The sequence below is a fragment of the Camelina sativa genome, chromosome 8, assembly GCF_000633955.1.
Source record: "Camelina sativa cultivar DH55 chromosome 8, Cs, whole genome shotgun sequence".
NCBI classification, from domain to species: domain Eukaryota; kingdom Viridiplantae; phylum Streptophyta; class Magnoliopsida; order Brassicales; family Brassicaceae; genus Camelina; species Camelina sativa.
The window spans coordinates 24,202,987-24,225,636 of NC_025692.1; the positions used below are offsets into that span (position 1 = coordinate 24,202,987).

The 22,650-nt window shown below is 38.2% G+C and overlaps 4 protein-coding genes and 2 pseudogenes across 4 annotated transcripts; 3 read left to right on the top strand and 3 right to left on the bottom strand.

Moving 5' to 3' along the window:
* LOC104708308 lies at window positions 1,383-8,112 on the bottom strand. Its single transcript, XM_010424853.2, has 10 exons — window positions 7,610-8,112; window positions 7,179-7,241; window positions 6,864-7,085; window positions 4,678-6,758; window positions 4,456-4,592; window positions 2,600-4,165; window positions 2,456-2,504; window positions 2,140-2,381; window positions 1,944-2,048; window positions 1,383-1,847 (listed from the first exon to the last, which is right to left on the bottom strand). The coding sequence occupies exons 3-10, from the start codon at window positions 7,051-7,053 to the stop codon at window positions 1,637-1,639; spliced, it is 4,581 nt and encodes a 1,526-aa protein (XP_010423155.1). The 5' UTR covers window positions 7,054-7,085; window positions 7,179-7,241; window positions 7,610-8,112; the 3' UTR covers window positions 1,383-1,636.
* LOC104709884 lies at window positions 9,843-11,366 on the bottom strand (annotated as a pseudogene).
* On the top strand, window positions 13,274-17,672 carry LOC104708310 (diacylglycerol kinase 1). The gene is made up of 8 exons (XM_010424855.2): window positions 13,274-13,504; window positions 13,850-15,258; window positions 15,370-15,736; window positions 16,082-16,158; window positions 16,308-16,427; window positions 16,498-16,662; window positions 16,766-16,903; window positions 17,046-17,672. Exons 2-8 carry the CDS (start codon window positions 14,086-14,088, stop codon window positions 17,193-17,195), a joined length of 2,190 nt encoding a protein of 729 aa, XP_010423157.1. The 5' UTR covers window positions 13,274-13,504; window positions 13,850-14,085; the 3' UTR covers window positions 17,196-17,672.
* On the top strand, window positions 18,121-20,626 carry LOC104708313 (plant intracellular Ras-group-related LRR protein 7-like). Its single transcript, XM_010424857.2, has 10 exons — window positions 18,121-18,521; window positions 18,768-18,837; window positions 18,930-18,976; window positions 19,136-19,244; window positions 19,347-19,432; window positions 19,512-19,602; window positions 19,785-19,870; window positions 19,966-20,052; window positions 20,136-20,273; window positions 20,360-20,626. The coding sequence occupies exons 1-9, from the start codon at window positions 18,420-18,422 to the stop codon at window positions 20,244-20,246; spliced, it is 789 nt and encodes a 262-aa protein (XP_010423159.1). The 5' UTR covers window positions 18,121-18,419; the 3' UTR covers window positions 20,247-20,273; window positions 20,360-20,626.
* LOC104708312 lies at window positions 20,710-22,085 on the bottom strand. Its single transcript, XM_010424856.2, has one exon. It carries the CDS (start codon window positions 22,037-22,039, stop codon window positions 20,834-20,836), a length of 1,206 nt encoding a protein of 401 aa, XP_010423158.1. The 5' UTR covers window positions 22,040-22,085; the 3' UTR covers window positions 20,710-20,833.
* Window positions 22,167-22,650, top strand: part of LOC104708311 — a 3,260-nt pseudogene continuing 2,776 nt past the window's right edge.

Below are 22,650 nucleotides of genomic sequence, written 5' to 3' on the forward strand. Positions count from 1 at the left end.
ATTGGAGCCGCCCTCTAATGGCTCGAGCTTGCAAAACTTGTGACACTCTCTTTGAGTTTCAAAAGTGTTTAGTGTTGACATTGTACAGTTTTCCAAAAAAAAAAAATCAAAATCAAAATTTTCCAAAACTATGCGAAGTTTTTTTTCCTAATAATATCTGGTTTTTATCCAATCCCAAATCAGCAAGAGTTTTGTAATTTCATATATATTCCAAATTTCTGAATTTAATATTCTATCGAATTATTGTTAAGAAGAGTATTGTCACTATTTGTAGAAAGGAAACGAGAGAGATAAAGAAGATACAGACAGAAACAAAGAAACCTTTTTGGTCACTATTTGTGGACAGCCCCCACAATGTACATCCTCTCTATGTGTCACTTCTCTCGCTCCGTGCTCCCAGAAACAAAGATTTTTGTAAAAAAAAAAGTACTAATTGTCTATTGCAAAATCTATCGTCACCCAAGCCTGCCAACAATGATGGTTTTGGCTCAATAAAAACTGGAATCTGTTAAGGAGGTGCCAGAATAGGGCCCTAGAGTATATAATGTAGGTTTTTTATACAACATGTTTTAAAAGAACGACAAAACCGCCAGTACCTTTCTATGAAAGATTCTTTAGCTATTAATGTGAGTTCAATTTTTCTCGTATGTTCCAAAACGTCCAAAGTATCCACCGTCGTTATCGTTCACCTCATTATTTTATCAGGTTAAAAATATTAACTGGTTAAAAAGGGAATCTTCGTTTGGCCAAAAAAAAAAAAATTGGAAGTCTTCATGTAACATATATATAGACTGAAGAACAACACCACAGATGACAGAACACTGCGCGATCGATCTATTCTAGGCGCCAAATTCATCTCATTCACGAAAAACTCCGCAGAAATTTTGCAGGTGCGTGAGATTTTTATTGGACACAATAAAATGCTTCTGCTAACATCATATCCTTAAACTTTTGATAACTCTTCTCGCACAACAGATTTACTTGACAACTTGGTTTGCAGATGTAAACATTGAGACTCATAGGTAAAATATTAGCATCTTCGCCATTATCATTCCGTAGTTCTACTCTTTTGGGCACAGAGTGATTTCTGATGAACTATTGTTGCGTATTTGTTACAGGGTGGATGAGATATTTGCTTTGGTAGGGGAAGAAATTAGAGTTGCCTTCTAACCCTCAAAATCGGTTCCTAAGTTCAGCTTCTGGTTAAGTTTCACTGACTTTAAAGCATGACTGATTCGACATAGTACTCAATGACGTGAGAGAGAGGTCTTAGAATCTTAGCTGTGTGTATCAACAATATTGCCACTTATTGCTATGTTATGTTTACTGGATGGAAACCACAGGTGTAATTTACCTAGTCGGTTACTTTACTGAGAAATAAATATTTATTTACTTAAGTCTGTATACAAATGGATTTAACTTACAATATTTGTGATTATGCATACAGTAACGCTACACATTTCGTAGAAAATCTCCGGTTTTTTTAAACAATGGAGGCCTTAACTGTTCTCAGGATTCCGACCAACTAACTCGTACCCACCCCAAAAAAGATAGAAAGATTTTGGGACGAGAGATATATGAAAGCAATGAATAGGGAAGATTGGCCAAAAAGTGAACTATATGGATTCATCAGTCGTTAGAGCGAGAGACACTGTACCCTGTCTGGAATATTCTGAGGCATAGGAGCTATGGTAACATATCTTTGAGGGTTTAACCTAAGTGAATTCACGGTCCGGTCCATAGATGAGGCTGGTGGGTGGAACTTCGCAAAACGATTGATCACTGCAAACTTCTCTAGATCCTGGACTTCAACTCTCAAGTCTGGAATTGTAGTTCCATTTTCTAGCCTGCAAGTAGAATCAAATGTTTATGAGATCAAGCCACCCAAATTGAGTACTCAGTTCAAACTGGAATCAATTACAAGAGAGATCTATGGTTTTTACCCTGCAAACTCAGTCTCTAATTTCCGAGTTCTACTAATGAAATCTTCAGCTGCTTTGGAGATGTAATGGTCACTAATTTTTTCAGTTTCCGTCCTCTCAGACAACCTATATAAGAGTGGATTAGGTTCATGTCAATACACAACCCGAGCTTTGGAAAATCTCCAGCATTTAAAGGATAAAAAGAAAATATCCTTACAGGTTTGAATCGTTCGGAGGTGAAAAGCACTCACTCCTGTTGGTACCACTGGAGCTACATGCATCTCCCAGTGCAGCTCTTGCAGCATTATATGCAACAAACTCATAATTCGAGTTAGCAACCAAAGAAATCACCCTAGCCGGAGGCGGGCTAAATAGTTGTTGCATGAGTTGTGTTGAATATATAAGCCTTCTCTTTGATCTGATTGGTGGGCCATCCTCAAGTAAAGTCTCAAAATCCACCTGTGAGAAACAAAAGCCACTATTCAGCAACTTGTATAAAGAGCAGCGAAAAAACATGTAATGAGGAAACTTACCTTTTCAGCCAATCGATTAGTTGTTCTGGCCCAGTTAGTCTCGTTCTCACTGTAAAGAATATATATATATATAGAGTTAAATCCGGTAATGGGGCAATGGATATGAAAAAATAAAATAAAAATCAGTGCACAGAAGCCACTCACCTGAGCGTCTTAAGCCTCTGGGGATCCTGCATGACTTTTTTATTCCAGGATAATAATTCTGATGTGGCAGTTTTACGCTTCTTTGGCTTATCAACGTTTAAAAACTTGTCAGTAGCACTCTGAAGCAATGATTCAGATGAGGGAGTCTCCAATCCTGGTGCAGAGCCTGACATTTGCTGCGTATTAAATTGCTTTGATAATTGAATAGAATGTGTACCATCAACCGCAATCCCAACATTAGACGCTTGTTCTCCTATCTTCAAGGGAGTTGATCGCCCTATACCATTCACGGGTTGCACCAGTCCATTCTTGAAAGTATCATATTGACTATACCAGGATGGAGCCATCTGAGGACTGATTTGTTGATGATCTGCTCCAGCCGAGGCTGGATAATTCTTAGTGGAGAAACTCTGAGAAACAGTTTGGCCAAAATGAGGCATATGGTTCGTTTTGTGACTATATCCATCTCTAACTAAACCATCAGACATTGAAGGTGATTGTTGTTCCCCGAAAGCTACCTTTTGAGTATCACTAGCACTATTGCCAACTCTCTCCACAGTCATCTTGGGTGAACCGCTCTCCCCACTTACAGCCATTTGGTCATCGTGAGGTAAGCTTTCCTTTGGAAGAGAGCGGTCAAAGGATTGATGATTGCTCTGCACCATACTGGAGAACATCGGACCAACATCAGAAGTTTGTTTTGCACCTGTATCTTTACTCTGTAACTCATGCATATTCACCATGTCCCTCCCACTTAATGAAACGTTTCCTCCAGTTTGGGAGGACAATTGATTTGCGTTCTCCTGCCTTGAGAAGCTAACTGCTATGTTGTTGCTAGGCAATGTATGCGGCCGTAAAACATCTGACTGAGGCTTAAATGACTGGTTCCAAAACCGATGTTGCGGAGCTGAAATACCAGAAGATGAACTTTGCTGAGGCGAACTGGATGCAACCAGAGGCTGAGAAGCAGACAGCATCGGAAATCCTTCGGCTAAATCTCCTTTTGTGTTGTGGGTCGTACGATTTATCAGGGAAGGTGTTTGTGCACGTTGATCAAAGTCACTACGTTCATCTCTTTCTTTCACTTGAGGGGTAGACAGCTCAGACGATGAATTGAGTGGATAATTAGCAGCTGACTGTCGAGTAGGAACAGGCATCTGTTGATTTTGGTGATATCCTCTGGAATAAGGGAAACCAGAGGTCATGTTGGATCCTCCTAGGATTCCAGGAAATGGTCCTTGATGAGTGGATTGCTGAGGAAAAGATTGATTAGACGCCCACGGAGCAAACCTTGATTGACTTGTTCCTCCTTTTTCAGGGCCAGTATGAAATGAATTTAATGGCTGCAAAGAATTCCGAGAAAACTGGACGTTATCAGGTGTAGGAGCTAGTTGAGATGGAGGTGCCAGCTGAAGATTAAACCCCTGAGAAGCAGATGGCTGATTATGCTGGAACTGACCACCATAGTCTGCAGAGGGTGTCGCTTCTGAAACACCAGGAACATTTGTTTCTGATGAATTCTCTGGTGACTGGTCCACCTTGTGAAGAAGCTCAAGCATAGTCTGCCTGCAAAGAAAAAAAAATTAAGAAAGGCGATTGCAAAGCACAAATTGCACCCAATCAGGGAACAAGAGCTACTTGATGACCACAGTCAGAGATCACATCTCGATGACAAGTGACGAGAATATGAGAGTTTAAGGTGACATAGTTAGATAACTCTGTCAGTTAGTTGACAAACTATCTATAAAAAAACGGTCATACTAGCTGTATAACTTCAAAAACGCGTTTAAAGAGAGAATACCTTAAGCAAACATAATTTTTAGAAAACAAACTTTTATAACCTAAAGAACGAGTACCTTGACGAAGTACTCTTCACTTGATTATACCTATCAACACTTCTGTCAGCTGAAGCAGATGTACTAGGCGAATTATCTGATCCCATGCCATTAAAAGTCTCATTTGTACAATTCAACTCGTTTTGCGAAACATGTCCCTACCATAAAGAAGCCAAAAGAATGTTCAGAAGGATTCAGATTTCTACAACATCGCATAGTTAAAACCAACTGATAAAAATTTACCCTGTCAGTTCGCATGTTCATAGCCGGCTGACCAAGAGGCTTTGACTGCCCAAAATACCCTTGGTTTCCTAAAGAAACCTGCTCCAATGTGGGTGACAAATGAGAAATTTTATCATCACGAGACTCATTAGTGACATCAATATTACCCATGGGATGATACTGAAATTTGCGACTTATTGACGGCCTACTACCAACATGACCAGATTGTGTGTCTCTTCCACCAGGCACCATAGAAAAATCACGGGCATTTACCATTTCATTGGATCCAGTATTATTACTCGCATATGACTCAAGAATCTGACTGCCGTCTCTAGATTTCAGTTGAGAGATATTTCCCTGAACATCCCTCAAAGCACTAGAATTGTTTCCTGTACCAGCAATGCCAAGTCCATAGTTTTCCCTTTGCATTTGTGGATTATGTGTGGAGTGATTCTTATGTTCAACATGAGCAGCTACATTTTGATTAGACGCAGCCTTCCAGATACCAAATCTATCTTCCATGCCCTCGTTCTTTTGAATAGAATGCGAATTATTCTGTTCATCAATACCAGAACTTGAAGTATGAAATATATTTCCAGCCATTTGACTAAGTTGACCCATTGGCTTCTCTAGTAGGCCATGATCTGAAACTTTATTTCCCTTCGCAGGCAAATGTTGAATTGCTGCCCGAGTGGAATCACTGTGGAGTCTCTCACTTAGTGCGTTTGAAGCCTTTACACCCAAATCCTGGGCTCTACTACCAGTATGAGAATTCGTATGTGGGCCAGTATTGCTGTTAGTCCATCCATGTACTCCTGCGTCATCGCTGGATGTTTCTGCAACAGCAGATTGCATAAGAGCACTCCAACTCCCACTCTGCAAAGAGGGGCATGCATCAAAAAGGTCAGAACTACTGGACATAAGATTTCCTGTCAAGCTCATATCAGTGCTGTTTCCAAATGCCTCCCACAAATTACTATCCGAACCAAACAAAATCTTTTCTTCCGTTGGATCTAATGTTGACGACTTCTGCAATGCATTTATATTTTCAGGCACTTTCATAAATGATTTTTCTAATTGACCAGAACCCTCCATCTGACCAAATTTCTCCTGCACTGAAATATTCCTCTCGCGGGAATCATCTTGCTGGAAATTTTCAAAATTGGACCTGATATTTGTATCTGGAACTGATGTATGGGAGAATAACACTTTCTCCTGGTATGTCGATCTAGGAAGCATATGACTGTCCTGTCCATCACCTTGATTCAGAAATGAAGTTGGCTGATTTGTGAGAGAACTCCTGTTTGCAGAACCATGCTGCGCAGCTAACTTGTTCATCTGAACAGAAGAAAAGGCATTTTGAGGTGCATTTGTCCCACTAACGGGCATACCGTACAAGGAGGGTTCGAATTGTTGCGCCAGTAAGTTTGCCTGACCGTGCTCAGGGGTAATCATGAGCCCACTGGATGAACCTTGAACAGATGGTGAGATGCCGCGATGCATCCAGTTTGTATTTCCTGTCATAAGATCAGGCTGCCAACCATTACTTGATGCATCCTGAAAAGGAATGCCATTAATCAACGGATGAGACTGATTATCACTTGAGCGACTTCTGTTGACTGCATTTAAATTCAAAGAATTGGGCTGTCCGGCTTCTAGGTGCTGCTTTTGAAGATGTTGTTGTATTTGATAGTCATGCATTTGTCTAACCATAACTTGCTGCTTTAGTAGTTGCATATCATTGAATGTCATCTGCGGCCTTGGCATAGGCTGGAGCATGCCAGGGAGCTGTGTGTTTAATTGCTGTTGACCACCAAAGAAATCATAATTAACCGGAGATTCTCCCATCTCAAACCTCATAGGAGTTTTACGAAGTTCTGGAGTAAATCCCCTCGCAGGTAACCTATCCCTATTAGATTGTACATCCATTCCTAAAAAATTTGCGCCATTTGGCATTGTCTGCAACCCGAGGTTCCCATGCATGTAACCATTTGTGAGTTGTTGGTGGTCTTGCAACAAACTTCTTGAGATCTCGGACCTTATAGGCTGCTGAGGAAAATTCAATCCATGCTGTGAATTTGATTGACTTCTCTGAGGATCAACTGGAGTAAGAAAGAAAGCGACGTTTAAAAGCTAACACCATATNGGCTATGAATGAGTAAAAGTTGTGGAATTCATTGCTTGTCACAAGGAGACAAAATACATACCAGATTGGTGTGTGTTATAGCTCTTCAGATTGGCAATAAGGGATGGGTCTATCTGCCTCTGGTTGCTGACTAGACCATTACTAAAACCAGGCCAGTTTCCGTCAATCACCTGAGGCTGGCGCTGGTCATGCGATAGGCCTTCCTGTCCAAAGAAATTGTGGATCTTCTCCCCAAATTCGTTTCCAGGCATAGATTCAGCTTCTATGAATACTTTTTATATATCTGGACTTGGAAAAGAAAACAGAAATGAGTTCAATATTGTGCCTTCTTTGATCGAACGTTCGAATATGTGAAAAAAACAGATTATCTAAACACCTTTTCCCCGAGAACTCATGAGCTACCTCCAACCGACATGCTCTGAATACTCAACAGATTTCCCTGTTTAACAAACAAAACAGACACAGCAAAATTTAAAGTTGAACTCAAAATGTGTTTTTCAATAAGATTTTATAGTATTGGTTCAGAAGAAAGCTATAAAACAAATGTTATTTCTGCAAAATAGGAAACAGAACCACATTCAAATGAACACGATCGGGGCAAGATTTTAAACTGGAGAATCGATTCAAACGCCCTCAAGGTTGTGAGGAAACTTAAAATCAGAACTGTTTCGTTATAATATAAAACAGTACACTGACGTCTAAGGTGACAAAGCCTAAGCTCTAATCATCGTCTGAAACTCAATACACATGAAATCCAGTAAACTACTCAAAGAGCTCATTTGCAGTAAATGCCAGTAAGATCCTTACACAAAATAACCAGCTGAAAAAGTTCCAATTTCACCGCTACAAACCCTCCATGGCAGCTGAAGAAATTAAGCTAATCTAGCAAAAAATTTCAGAATTTAATGGGAAATCTCGCGAATCGCATTCGAGATCAAAATTGCGGCAAACCAATCTCACCCACCCCAAAATCGAAAAGGTCAGGTTAACATAACACATGGTGAGCATTACAACAACCTAGAATTCAATCAAGCTCAAACAAGACACTTCTTACTGACATAGTGACACCTCCCCCTTGGAAAGCTTCCTTTTTTGTTTTCCTCCTTCAGAATCTGTAGGGATAAGTTTTAGGGTTTTCGAATTCAAGAATTAACGAAACCAGGGGAAGAGAGAGAGAGAGAGAGAGAGAGATAAAGTGATCGAGAGAGAGAGAGAAGAGAGAGCAGTGCGAAACAAATTTCAACGGCGAGCGCAGGAGGAAGAGCAAAACTGAGGTTCGGGTCCGTAGGCTCGGGTCCAAAGCAGAGATGGCTCGTTGATTTTGAAACTCTCTTTCCAAGGGGGAGGTTTCTCCTCTCTCATTCATAGACCAGACAGAGTTGTTGTTCTAGTGTGGGCCACTGATAAGACCATTACAACCAAACCCACCTAAAACATCAATACGACACCGTATTTATGCGTTTCCACATGATTAAATTGTGCAAAAGTTTGTTACTTTGTTTCATTAAGCTTTGGATTGTTTTATTACACTTATCATATTATCATAAATCTTCATGGTTTCAAAGTTATATATATATAAAACCGTGGAATCAGGAACAATTGGAGTGAGAAAGAAAATATATAAGTTCTCTAATATCTACTTTTCTGGTTCTTAAATTCATTTTACGTAATAGCAAGGTTTATGAAATTAGATAGAGAGCCAACATTATTCCAGTGCAAAGGGGCCTTGATGAAGTTTATGTGGCTGGAAGGATTGGAGCCGCCCTCTAATGGCTCGAGCTTGCAAAACTTGTGACAATCTCTCTGAGTGTCAAAAGTCTTTATTGTTGAGATACTTCTTGGAGTTGGTTCACTTGTTGTAGTTTTCACTCTCTTCTTTGTTTCGTTTCGGCTAATTAAGTTGTAATGATTAGTTATATTTTGGTTCCTTTTTTTCTTGTTGGTACTCTCAGCGGTGTTTTTGGCGACTTTAGTTGAAACCAACTTTCTGATTAAACAAGTCAGTCTCTCATACCTAACCTAAGTGTAGTGATGATGACATTAGGGCTGTCCGGGACAGGTGAACTGAGTGTGTGTACTGTACCCATACCCATTTGGAGGTTTCCCGTTTCATTCCCACATCTGTTGTATAAATAACTACTGACATTGTACAGTTTTCCAAAAAAAAAAAATATCAAAATTTTCCATTATTGTTAAGAAGAGTATTGAAAATTGCAAAAGTCACTATCTGTAGAAAGAAAACGAGAGAGATAAAGAAGATACATACAGAAACAAAGAAACCTTTTTGGTCACTATTTGTAGACACTAGACAGCCCCCACAATGTACATCTTCTCTATATGTCACTTCTCTCGCTCCGTGCTCCAAGAAACGAAGATTTTTGTCAAAAAGTACTAATTATCTATTGCAAAATCGATAGTCACCCAAGGCTGCCAACAATGATGGTTTCGGCTCAATAAAAAACTGGAATCTGTAAAGGAGGTGCCAGAATAGGGCCCTAGGGTATGTATGGTAGGTTTTTTATACAACATATTTTAAAAGAACGACAAAACCGCTAGTACCTTTCTATGAAAGATTCTTTAGTTATTAATGTGAGTTCAAATAAAATAAGCACCTCTTTTCGTATGTTCCAAAACGTCCAAAATATCCACCTTGTTAGAAAAAGTCCTAATATCCCACCGGGCAATATCGTTCACGTCATGATTTTTCTATGTTGTTAATCTTTTTATCAGGTTAGAAAATTAACTGGTTAAAAAGGAAATCTTTGTTTGGCCAAAAAAAAAAATTGGGAATCCTCATATATATAATTGTCTTATCTACGAGCTCTAGTGACGTATATGATTTTCACATACAAATTCAACCAAATTCTGAAACTGAGAATAATCTGCATAACCACAAACACGAAAAAAGAAGAAGAGAAAACGATATAAATATTTATATTAAACATAAACAGTTCAACAAGATAGAGAGACAAGAGAGATAGAGAGATAGAGAAATAGAGAAACAAGCTAGTAGACCCTTAAACATAACACTAACAAGAAGTCAAGACTCACACACATCAAAAACCAAATCCAAAACCAAACCTTTCGGAGTTTTTACTTGGATTTGGTTCGGTGTCTGAGTCTTTACTTTTCCAACCTAGTTCCATGTTATTCATAATGGCAAATATATGTAGCCATGATATATAAAAAGACTAAACCGAGCTCATTGGTTCGGTGCATTACCGACCATTGTGGTTTGAACCATAGTCTCCCCTCCGCTGCGTGCTGGGCTGAAGCATACTGCACTATACGCCTCATCCGGATATGTCATATCCTTGAAACGTCTCACCAGCTCATCTTTGCCCTACGCAAGTGTCACAATAAGATTAGTATACGATAAGATAGACAGATTTGTGTATAAATATGTAGAGGTATAGGAGTGGAGACTAGCCTGAATCCTAGCAGAAGTAATCTCAAGCACTTTTGATGAGTAAAAATGGCTCCACTGCTTGTGGTTACAAGCAGCCTTAAACTTGAACACTGCTTTTGCATTTGTGAAGTTCACGAATGCATACCCGTTGTTCATTGTAGTCCTGTTAAATTTGGTACCATTCATGTGGGTAATGTTATGATCAAGTGAAGATAATAAGTTGACTAGTAACATTGTTATATTACGAATACATTCATGCAAAATAAAAAACTGCAAGATGTTAGTTACAGGGGTTACATCATATATATTCAATGATTATAGATTATGATTTCCAAGATTTTTATAGCATCATTTCGTTTCTACTCTTCCTTACACACACACGTATTTATATATACGATCAAAACAAAGATGAATAACGAATAAAGGATTTAATGATAATTAAAACTTAAAACTTACTTGAAGTCAATAGGGATATACAAGAAATCATAAGCAGAGATTGATGACTCATCATTTTTGTCACTTCCGTTAGCTTCATCACAGTGTTTATCCATGAACTCAATCATCATCTCTCTTCTGCAAACATTGTAAACCATAAACTTCACCATATGCCTCATCATTTAATCACCGCAACTAAAAATTAAATTAAATAGTAACACTTTTTCTAAAAACTATATATATATATATATATATATATAATCTACTAGTTATGAAGGAATTATATAGACTACAAAGAAGTTATATATATACGCACGTGTATCGGTTTGGTATGTTACGGAGCATGACGGTAGTGATGTGATCGTCATTAGATTCAACTTCGTGTGATGTCTTCCTAACCCATGTAAGCTTCTTATCTCGTCCGTAACTTCTCCGGCCAAAAATTCTTTTGCTACTAGCCCGCGGAAGGGTTAGCTTTTGGCTAGGGTTTGGAGGAAGTTCGTGTGTAGACACAAACTGATTCGGGTTAGGATGAATATACCAAAGAGGACAATACACCCATAGTGATGGAGGAGGAGGAGGGAAGTTGCCGCCGGAGATGAAGTATATGGACGGCGGTGCACAGAAGAAGTAGTTATTGTGAGGAAAGAAGGACTGTGTGGGCGGCTGCGGAGCTTGTCTAGCGACGACGGTGACGTCGCCATCATCGGGAGAAGCCATTGGAGGCGGTTTAGATGTGAAGAGAAGGAATGATTTTGGTTGAGTATATATATTACTTTTTGGTAATAATAAGAAACAGATTTGATGATGCCTAGAAGATCCGAAGAGCTGTCTACTACTACTCTAAGCATCATGATTTCATTGTGTCAGTAGATATGTACCGTCCGATTTGGTTAACTTTTGTTTTAACTTCCCTCCAGCCTCGAGATCCGTGAGGGATCAGTACTACTAGTACATTAACCTTGATCAAACTAGCTTCGTCGATATGACTAAAAGAAATGATTACCGTTTTAATATTTTCTTTTTTGGCTTAGAAACCGACTACTAGTAGTAGTTTTAACTTTTAAGTGTTGGAAAGGAACACACTGGTTCAGTTCAAATTTTCAAAATCATATACTAGTATCTATTTAGATTTGCAAAATCATATAGTATCTAGTATCTACTAGTATATAGCTGAACTCGAAGTGTCCGTTTTTGAAGGGACATCTAGACTATGTCATATGTTTGTAATAACAAGAGGGTGTTTTTTTTTTTTTTTTTTGGTCAACCATATATATGTCTATTTATTAGCAATCAAAATTTAGTCGAAACTCATGTGGAGTTCATATTGTGAAGAATTACTTTAGACCATTTCCCATACATGTTTCTACAAGTCGCATCTGTTTTCAGTTAAAAAAGTAAAAATAGGTTGATATAAGAAGATCGATCAATTTCATATATAAAATAACGGAATAAAATCGTGTTGATACATTTTCTTTGACCTGATTTTATGGTTTATATAACTTGGGTTTCGGAAAATGATGATAATTAGGCAGCCGTGTCGATATTTGAGATGGACATGTTGCATATTGAACCAGATAATGATAGCGGGATGAAGAAAAAAGTCATAAAACCATCGTGACTTATATTTATTAGAGCAATTTTGTGCAATTTATGACTTAAATTCTAAAATCTATAAACCAAAAACTCTTTTTTATGATTTTCTAGTATTTTTTTAATCACAAAAAATGTTTTTTTATATATTTTTATCAATTAATGTTAAGAAAATTGTAAATTTCAAAAACCATTATATGAGAATTTAAAAATTTGATAAAATACTATTAGTTAATAATTATAAAATATCTTATTATAAATAAATAATACATTTCTTACTAAATATTAAATGTTTTTTTTTAATTTATGTAAAAATAGTAAAACATCATCTATTGTGATACAAAGGAAGTAACATTCAGTATCTATTGTTTATCTTAAATTCTAAAATATAAATCATAACTTGTAAATGCGAGTGGTAACGCTGCACTGCAGTACTACTCGATAAAACACGTATTACTATTTACCAACCATGGGAAAAATGCATGTTTAGGACTTAGGAGGATCCCGTATTTTTTAACTAGGTTAAATCGAGTAAGACAAACATGACCTAAAGTTTGAGCACAGCAGAAAACTGACATTGACATATATACTTGTCAAAGTCATGCCAATCGTAACAATTTGATAATTTTATGTACAAGTACATATACATTGTGTATTTTTAAGTTTTCCTTTTTTTTTAGTCTTCTTCTTCTTTTTTCCTTTTTTTTATTGATTTATTCCAACATTTACCAAAAAAAAATATCACACCTTGGATGCCATGCCACAAATTCCAGATTTGGACAATTTTTTCTTTATTTATAAATAAAAAAAGGAAATAATTATAATTGTTTGTTAAGTGGGTCAATGTCATCCATGCTGAAGTAATTTCCGAAACCGTGTCATCAAAATAATGGGCCTGGGCCCTTTGCCGACAAAAAAGGATTAGGCCACGTGGCTACCTGAAACTAGAGATTCATCAATTATCCGACGTGGCCGAGCCGTGTAAAACGGATACAATAGATTTGATTATAAAAAAAAACCCATCTCTTTCTAAAAGAGAGATTGAGCATCTGCTTTTTTTCTCAAAAACAACACAAAAGAAAAGAAAAGAAAAGAAACAAATTTTGATTTTGGGGAATTTTTTTTTAGCTTCGTGCTTGGTGGCTCACGATTCTTCTGGATTTTGGTCTTCCTTCGCATCGCGCATCTCATCGGCTTGCTCGATTTCTCTCTTATTTGATCATCTCTTACTTCTTCTTCTTCTTCTTCTTCTCTCGCTTTTGGAGGTTAGGGTTTCTCTGCCCCTTCTTTTTTTTTTTTTAATATTTTATATATTCTAGATTATATTAATTTTTCTTATATTTCCATTGGATCTTCGCAGTCTATGTCCACTTTTTTAATTGGAGGATTTTGGAATTTTGTGATCCTGAGTTTGATTTTTTCACTCGAGCTCGAGTTTGATATTTTATCAATATTACAATTACTTAAGTCTAGAATCTGAGCAAAGAGAGAATTATATATATATATATATCTAGTAGTACTTTTTTTGTTTTATAACATTGGTGCATCTGTGATGCAATGTTTCTTATGAAAACGATTCTCTTTTAACGTTTTATATGGTTGGATGACAGGTACCTTTTTATTTTATTTTGCTGGACTGGGGCAGAAGAGTTTGTCTTCTATTGTTAAAAGTGTGATTGTTGTCGTCTGCGAGATAGCTTGTTAGTGTATCAAGATTTTGATGGATGATGAGGAAATGGAGTTTGAAGAAGATCTTTTGATGACCTGTCTGTGGACCTGACCAAGACAGGAATCTTGTGGGGGGGCTTCTTCTAGTCAGGAATTTTCATACTTGTAGGGTTGCAACATGGATGACGATGGAGAACTGGGGATGTTTTTTCCTAATTGGAACTGCAAGAATCCATCTGAATCGGTTGAGTCTCGTGGTTTAATGTTCTCTTGTTTTGTTGCTGCCCTTGTTGGTATTTTGACCATCGCCTACACAGCTTTTCAATGGCGAAGAAATATCAACTTAAGTTGGACGAAAGCCATTGCCAGATCAAAGAAAAACCCAAAGGCACGACATAAGGTTCCTGTTGCTCCTCATAGCTGGGAAACCGACCCTATATCTCGTGCCAAGAACTTCAACTGTTGTGTATGTTTCAAGTCCATGTCGCCATCTCAGGCAATTGTAGCTTCAGAAAGTGTTTTCCACAGGTGCGCAATCTGTGGAGCAGCTGCCCATTTTAACTGTTCTTCAAGTGCGGCTAAAGATTGCAAATGTGTCTCCATGACTGGATATGAGCATGTGGTGCACCAGTGGGCAGTGCGCTGGACAGAAGGTGCTGATCAGCCTGATGACTCCTCGTTTTGTAGCTACTGCGACGAGTCATGTAGTAGCTCCTTTCTTGGGGGCTCTCCTATATGGTGCTGCTTGTGGTGTCAACGTCTTGTGCATGTTGACTGTCACAGTAACATGTCGAATGAAACTGGTGACATTTGTGATTTAGGCCCGCTTAGAAGGTTAATATTGTGCCCTCTCTACGTTAAGGAATTGACACGGAATCCCTCTGGAGGATTTCTGAGCTCAATCACGCATGGTGCTAATGAACTTGCATCAACCGCCCTTGCCAGCATCAGGAGTCAAAGCAAAAAATACAAGCAAGCTAATGAAAGTTCAGCTGACACGGGTAATAGTGGTAGCAATTGCGATGAATCGACAGAGAGCACAGCTGATACAGGCCCACCTGTTGTTAATGGCTCCCATGCCATGCTTGAAAATACTATCAGTGTTATGAATGGTGATTCTTCTCACGGGGACAGTGATAGCAATGGCAAGCTGGAAAAGAAGCCCAGTGTTAAGAGAAGCGGGTCTCTTGGTCAGAAGGAATATCATGCGCTAAGGTCGAAACTTAAGTATGAACTCACTGATTTGCCTTCAGATGCAAGACCGTTGTTGGTTTTTATTAATAAAAAGAGCGGTGCTCAACGAGGTGATTCCCTTCGTCAACGCCTTCATCTTCTTCTGAATCCCGTGCAGGTAGAGTATGCTGCCTGCAAAACTTGTTACAGACTTATATCTGTGGACATTTCCGATGCATTTTCATAATCTATGGTCTTGAAGTTTATTGGTGGAGCGATTTTCTTGCAGGTTTGTGAATTGAGTTCTGTGCAGGGACCAGAAGTGGGACTTTTCCTCTTCAGGAAGGTTCCTCACTTTAGAGTTCTTGTTTGTGGTGGAGATGGCACTGCTGGTTGGGTATTAGATGCAATAGAGAAGCAGAATTTCGTCTCTCCTCCTGCAGTTGCTATCCTGCCTGCCGGAACCGGGAATGATCTATCCCGAGTATTAAATTGGGGTGGTGGTTTGGGCTCTGTTGAGAGACAAGGAGGCTTGTCTACAGTATTACAGAACATAGAGCATGCTGCAGTCACTGTTCTTGATCGTTGGAAAGTATCGATTTCGAATCAACAAGGAAAGCAACTTCAGCCGCCAAAATATATGAACAATTATATAGGTCAGTTAAACTCAAAACCTCTAAGTGAATAACTTCGAAGCTTTGCTTTCAAAACCTCTAGGTGTACTCAACCTATCTGATCTCAGTTCCAGAGTCCTTTAGTTCTGTTTGCAACATTTTTCCCGTACATAATACTATTATGAGGACTCATCTCTGGGTTAAAAATATTTGCAGTTAACATGGCAATTTGCGTTTCAAATCTATATAATTGAAATTGTATTATTATGTAGACTCTCTTCATGAGGGCTAGTTTGAACCATTTCCGTTGTGTATATTACTATCTTTGTAAATGATATGACTGCTATCTTGAAACCCATAGCTTATAATTGTGGCTAATGTTAACAGGGGTCGGGTGTGATGCGAAGGTCGCCCTTGAGATTCACAATCTACGGGAGGAGAATCCAGAGAGATTTTATAGCCAGGTAACCAAATAAACATGAATTGATAAAATTTTGATATAACCTTAGACAACTGTATTTCTACATTTGATATAACTGACATATATTGTAGAGAAGATGTATTGTTAATATTTAGTCCATGAAACTGATATTTGTATGGTCTCCATGTGCAGTTTATGAACAAAGTCCTCTATGCCAGAGAAGGTGCAAGGAGTATAATGGACAGAACATTCGAAGATTTCCCTTGGCAAGTTCGCGTTGAGGTGGATGGTGTTGACATCGAGGTTCCTGAGGTGAGTCACAGATACCTTGCAGACAGAATCCGATTAATGCTCTAACTTCTATATGCTAAAATTTTTGAAGGATGCGGAAGGAATACTTGTTGCAAACATTGGGAGTTACATGGGAGGGGTGGATTTATGGCAGAACGAAGATGAAACATATGAAAACTTTGATCCACAATCAATGCACGACAAGATAGTGGAAGTCGTGAGTATATCTGGAACATGGCACCTTGGAAAGCTTCAGGTTATATTTGCATTCTATCTGATCTGTAGACACATCTGACTGCTAACCTTGCATACTAAGATCAATTGATTTTTTTTTTCTTTTTTTTTTTCACACCTTTCAGGTGGGGTTGTCTCGTGCGAGAAGGCTAGCTCAGGGGCAATCAGTCAAGATACAACTTTGTGCGCCGTTACCTGTGCAAATTGATGGAGAACCTTGGTTTCAGCAACCATGTACCTTAAACATATCTCACCATGGCCAGGTTCTTCACTCCACTTCTTCCCTAACTAAGCTTTTAGATTGGATAGAGTAGTCTTTTGTTTTCCCATAACTCTGCCAAAAGCTCGAAACATTTGTTTTTGCTAAACTGATATTTTTCTCTCGCTTATCCTCACTTGCAACAGGCTTTCATGCTAAAGAGAGCTGCGGAGGAGCCACTGGGTCATGCAGCGGCTATAATCACAGATGTTCTAGAGAATGCAGAAACCAATCAAGTGATAAACGCTTCACAGAAACGAACACTGCTTCAAGAAATGGCTCTACGGCTAACCTAAAACAGAGTAAACAATGAAAAGACAAAAGACAAAAAAACCTTCCATCGTCAAGACAACAGCCAATCAACTATCAGTGGTTAGTTATTGACTTGTTTGTGTCGTCAGAATGTTTACAAAATATGTGTATTTTACATATCTCGTACTTGTACAACTGTCTAACTAAGGAGCGTTAGATAGTTTTGGAGATCGAAATCCGCGTCATGAAAAAGCGGGTTCTGTGTGATATTAGGGGAAAAAAAAGAAAAAGGAACCAAAAAATGGATTCTGGTTCCAAGATTTTTGGGTGTTGCTGTGATAGTGTAGTGTCAAGTTTCACATGAATGAAACTGATACAAAGCTTGTTAAATTATTGATCTTTGTCTTTCGATGGGTTCTTTTTATATATCAATATAATTTTTAGGAGAATCATGTGTAGTTGTATGTATGTTTTTAGATGAAGTCTGTTCTTAACTTGCGACAACGCATTTTGGCTATTCATATGAAATCTGTTTTCCGGTCTAAATTTGATTTATTGATTGTGGACTTAAAATCGGAAGAATAATTGTGTTGCTCGACCATTCCATTGGATCAGTGCCACATAAGCCTGCAGTTACTTGAGGAAGGGGTTAAACGAAAAAAACCAAACAAAGGAGACTTCTTGTAATATAATCTTCTTGTCAATGTTAGGGCTCTATTTAACTTTATAAAATTTGGTTGTTGTTAAAAATATCTTGTTATACAAAATCATGAGAGCAGATTTAGGGAATTTCTGGAATGATTTAAGAGATTCAAGACTAGAGACAAAATTAAGGTTTTCTTCAAAATTGAGTCTTTGGTTTAACTCGAGGAACAAAATTGATTGACTCGAAAAAAATTGAGCCTTGGGCGAGGTGGAAGTCGTCGAGGATCGATGTAATAAGAGTTAGTATTTGAGTTTTTTTTTACCTACCGGTCTTGGAGTTTCCAATTCATATTTTTAATTTACCTATATACCCGCGAGAGAGAGAGAGAGAGAGAGAGAGAGAGACCTTGACCCTCACCTAAACCTCAAAAACCAAACATTCACGAATAGTTTTTGACCAAAAAAGTTTGATATCTTTTTAGCTAATCAGATTCCTTTTGAAACTTTCTGGGTTTGGAGATTTTCTTCAATCATTTCTTATTATATAATCATCTATTCAAAAGAAAAAGAAAAAGAAAAAGCTACTGCGACGACGATCGGCGAAGAATCACAAAAGAAAAAGAATGGGGTGTTGCGCGAGCAATACAGCTGGAGGTTCTAAGGCTAATCGGATATCGCGGTGGCGATCTACCGGCATTGTTGGTCTCCGCGACTCCAAATTGAAGGTAAAGCTGGAAAATTTCGATATGATTAAACTTTTTTTTTTTTTTTTTGGTATTCATATGAAATTGTAGAGATTTTTCTCTGTGTTGGGTTTGGTCTCTTGTTTGCCATGATTGAGAGGTTTTTGTTTTATTGATTAGAAGAAAAAGCACCAAACTTTTGTTGGTTGAGTTATGAATTTGGTTAGGGTTTCTCGTTTAGGGGGTTTTGATTATCATCTCTTGTCCTGTTTTGGTTTTGTTGAGCAGACGTTTCCTGATGAAGTGATTGATATGGAGAGAGCAGTGCGAACACTCGATCTAACTCACAATAAGATCGGTATTGGCTTCTGCTTTTCTTTCTCTTTATAATTTCTGATTGATATGGACTTAGTTGATGGACTTGGTTGGGTTTTTGACCATTTTATGCAGCTGATGTACCTGGAGAAATCAGCAAGTTAATCAATATGCAGCGTCTGGTGAGAGTACTTTGCCTCTCTCTTCAATTCATCGTTTCTTGGTGCATTTGTATTAGCTATTATTGAGCTGTGATAATACTATTTCTTTCGATTCAATACAATGCTTGCTGGTACTTGCTGTGGATTTTGACAATTTCCCATAATAATGAACTTTGACAGTTAATAGCTGATAATCTAGTTGAGCGCCTTCCAGGGAATCTAGGGAAACTTCAATCTCTCAAAGTTTTGATGCTTGATGGCAACCGCATCAGCTGTTTGCCTGATGAATGTAAGAATAATTCTCTTTGTTTACAACTATACTCTATTTGTCCATTCAAAACAATTTTTTTTTAATCTTTATTAAGGTTATATTCACTTGTTTGTTGTCCAGTGGGTCAGTTGGTAAGGCTTGAACAACTATCAATCTCAAGAAATATGCTCATTTACTTGCCTGATACTATTGGTAGTTTGCGCAATGTAAGTGACTTCATTTACCAAATCCTAGCTTAAGCATCTGCCAGAAATAATCATTTTTGCATTCTCTTATCAAATGCAGCTAGTGCTGTTGAATGTCTCAAATAACAGATTGAAATCCCTTCCTGAATCAGTAGGGAGCTGTGCTTCTTTAGAAGAAATACAGGCTAATGGTATGTTTCTATCTTCACCTTTTAGATTCCGCTTCCTTCGAACCCTCATTTGTTTGTTTGGTGATTTCTAAATCTTTGGGTAACAAATAGATATGTTTTTTTTCTATGACGTTTTGCTGTTTTCTTTTTTTTTCTGGTTGTCTCTTCTCCAATCTTAATCGTGATTTGGGATAGCCTTGCAGATAACGTTGTTGAACAGCTTCCTGCATCACTCTGCAACCTGACTCAGTTAAAGTCGCTTTGCTTAGACAATAATCAAGTGAACCAGGTAGATAATCGAAATGTGATTTGTTCAATCATCCGTTTACCTTTTTCGGGTTCTGTCTTCTTCCTGTGAAATCTGTAACACTAATGGTTTTGCAGATACCAGATGGGTTGCTGATACATTGCAAGAGTCTGCAAAATCTTTCTTTGCATAACAATCCCATTTCCATGGATCAGTTTCAGATGGTAAGTCAATAACCTCGATGAACACTATCTACAGTTATTTGAATTGTGTCTTGTGACATAACGTCATATATATATATGGATAGATGGAAGGATACCAAGAATTTGAAGAGAGGAGAAAGAAGAAATTTGACAAGCAAATCGATTCGAATGTGATGATGGGCTCTAAAGCACTTGATGTAGGCGTTGATAAATGAATCTTGTCTTCAACATCTTCTTCTTTCGTAAGTTCATTCAGAATATAAGATAGATTTGGTATTTGTCTCTATGTATTGAATCTTCACTGATAATGAAAGATTCGTTTTTTCAGGTTGGATCGATGAATTGAGGGTCATCGTTTTGTGTAAGATATATTGTTGTAAAACTCTCTTTCTATCTCTCTTCATGAAGATTTAGAATCTCTGTCACTCTGACTCAAATTTTTATGAACACATACGCATTCACGCATGTACGTACATATATATATCAAGGCGTGTATGTGTGTGTATATATGTATCTGTGTGCGTGTGTGTATACAAAACATATAGGCAAATCGATTCTTGCCTTTTGCCCTCATATTGCAGAGACAATTCTACAAGCCTGTTTACTGTTCTGTCTTTAAAACACTACATATGTCTCAATTGTGAGTTTGCGTTTGCTCTTATAACATAATTGAACATATGAAATTGTAACTGATCAATCTGTTAACTAGCAAAATTGGATCACACTACACTCTTTTCACAAAGATTCGTGTCTCTGAGCATATGAGAGATTTGACAACGGAAACAGTCAGAAACAAAAAAGCTCAGAGTTTGGTGCATCCTTGATACACATCCATCAACTCAGGCAACTCCTCTTCGTACTTGAAGACGAGCTTCTCCAAGAACACTTTCTCCACTGGAACCAACAACGAAGTCAAGCTCCAATCCTCCTTCACAAGCCCTTTCGATACCAACACCTTAGCAACCGAACACCTCGGGATAATCCTCTTCTCAAGACTAAAGAACAACACCACAGGACACTGAGCGATCGACCTAGGCTCCAAATTCATCTCATTCACGAAAAACTCCATGGTCCTATTGATCTTCCTCTCAGACAACATCATACAATGCGGATGCTTCTTGAAAGCGCACATGATATCATCTTCCGACCAATCCCATCTCTGGTAAACCTCAAAGCATTTGTCCCATATAGATTTGTTTCCTTTACCAGAAAGAGCGTGAATCGCCAACACAAAGGTTGACTTTTGAGGATTGAAACCCATGTCTCGAGCTTGCTTAGCAATAGATTGAAACTCGTGGCTCTTTTGCATCACAGCTTCAGGGAAATGCGTGAGAAGCAGCTTAATACAATTCTCAGGAACACCAGTCTCGGTCATGTAGTTGATGTTAGGTACAAGATTCTTGGTATGATCCTCCAAGAAAACCCAAGTGGTCCTCCTTAGCGCCGCCACGATCTTCTCGTCGGAATCAAGAACGCTTTTGAGGAAATTATAAGAAGGGATAAGCTGGTTAACGAGAGATCTAGTCAAGATTGTTGGATCAGAAGCTAAGGTTCGAGCAAGTAGAGATTTAGAGACGCCGATTGAGAGGAAGAAACTGAGTTTCGGGAGGAGGACTGATTCAGCATTGGCTAATAAGAGAACGGGACGTTTCTTGACGAGAGTTGAGATCTGTGAAGCTGTGAAACCGTGGTTACGGAGAAGGTTTATAACCGTGTTGGGTCGTTCTGGTGAATCTAGTAAGAGTTTGCGAGAAGCTAAGGTGGCTGAATCTGGAGATAAACCACATGAGTCGATAAGGTAGTTGATGGTGAAGGAGAGTTTTTGCTGCTGCTCATCATCTTTGGAGGAGGTGAGAGTAGTTGTTAGCGGAGAAGAAAAAGTCTGGTGGAGAGAGAAGACGAAGATGGGTTTCCGATGATTCTTCTTAGGTTGTAAAGTGAAGATTCCTCTTGCAATTGGTTTGGTGAGGAAGACGAGCCTCGCTAGAGGTGGTATTGCGACCGCCATGACTATAATAACTTGCTTCACTCTTATCTCTCCCAGATGACAGATGACACTTCTTTAGTTTTGGGATTTTTTTAACCCACCCGAATCAACCCGACCCGACTAAACCGGATTGACCCGGTTCTCTTTTATTTTTAATTTAAAATTAAAAAAAAAAAAAAACAAAGCAGGGAGGGTCATCTTTACTTGTCTAGTCTGGCATCGTTTCGAAGAAACCGAGAGAGTCAAAAATAAATTGGGAGGATCATCAAATTCAAAAAAACTCCGATCAAATTCGTCGTCGGAATAATCTCAGGGAGGAATTGCGCTGCGGAGGTAAACGTTTGCTTTTGCTTTCGTATTCGTGTGTATATGTATGTATGTATGTACGCTCATCAAATTTTTTTTTCCTGGGTTGCTATTATATCATTCGTTTGTTGAAATTGGCTATATCTAAGTGGTATGTATGTATGTATAGTTTTGTTTTCCCCAATTACTTCAAAGGAATCGAGTAAAGAGGCGCCTTTCATCTAATTTTAGCGAATAATTTGACTTGTGAAGTTGACGTTTCTCTAATTTCTCATTTACCTGTTGAAGTTTTTTTTTTTTTTTTTTTTTTTTTTTTTTTTTTTTTT

What these genes read in the sequence shown, in the direction of transcription:
- LOC104708310 (XM_010424855.2), top strand. Translation starts at nt 14,086, where the DNA reads ATGGATGACGATGGAGAACTGGGGATGTTTTTTCCTAATTGGAACTGC. An exon ending in CAGAGAGATTTTATAGCCAG is followed by an intron (nt 16,159 to 16,307) that starts GTAACCAAATAA and finishes CTCCATGTGCAG; the next exon opens with TTTATGAACAAAGTCCTCTA. An exon ending in GGCACCTTGGAAAGCTTCAG is followed by an intron (nt 16,663 to 16,765) that starts GTTATATTTGCA and finishes CACACCTTTCAG; the next exon opens with GTGGGGTTGTCTCGTGCGAG.
- LOC104708308 (XM_010424853.2), bottom strand. Translation starts at nt 7,053, where the DNA reads ATGCCTGGAAACGAATTTGGGGAGAAGATCCACAATTTCTTTGGACAG. An exon ending in CTATAACACACACCAATCTG is followed by an intron (nt 6,759 to 6,863) that starts GTATGTATTTTG and finishes TTCTTACTCCAG; the next exon opens with TTGATCCTCAGAGAAGTCAA. An exon ending in TGAACATGCGAACTGACAGG is followed by an intron (nt 4,593 to 4,677) that starts GTAAATTTTTAT and finishes TCTTTATGGTAG; the next exon opens with GGACATGTTTCGCAAAACGA.
- LOC104708312 (XM_010424856.2), bottom strand. Translation starts at nt 22,039, where the DNA reads ATGGCGGTCGCAATACCACCTCTAGCGAGGCTCGTCTTCCTCACCAAA.
- LOC104708313 (XM_010424857.2), top strand. Translation starts at nt 18,420, where the DNA reads ATGGGGTGTTGCGCGAGCAATACAGCTGGAGGTTCTAAGGCTAATCGG. An exon ending in TCCGCGACTCCAAATTGAAG is followed by an intron (nt 18,522 to 18,767) that starts GTAAAGCTGGAA and finishes TTTGTTGAGCAG; the next exon opens with ACGTTTCCTGATGAAGTGAT. An exon ending in AGAAGAAATACAGGCTAATG is followed by an intron (nt 19,603 to 19,784) that starts GTATGTTTCTAT and finishes ATAGCCTTGCAG; the next exon opens with ATAACGTTGTTGAACAGCTT.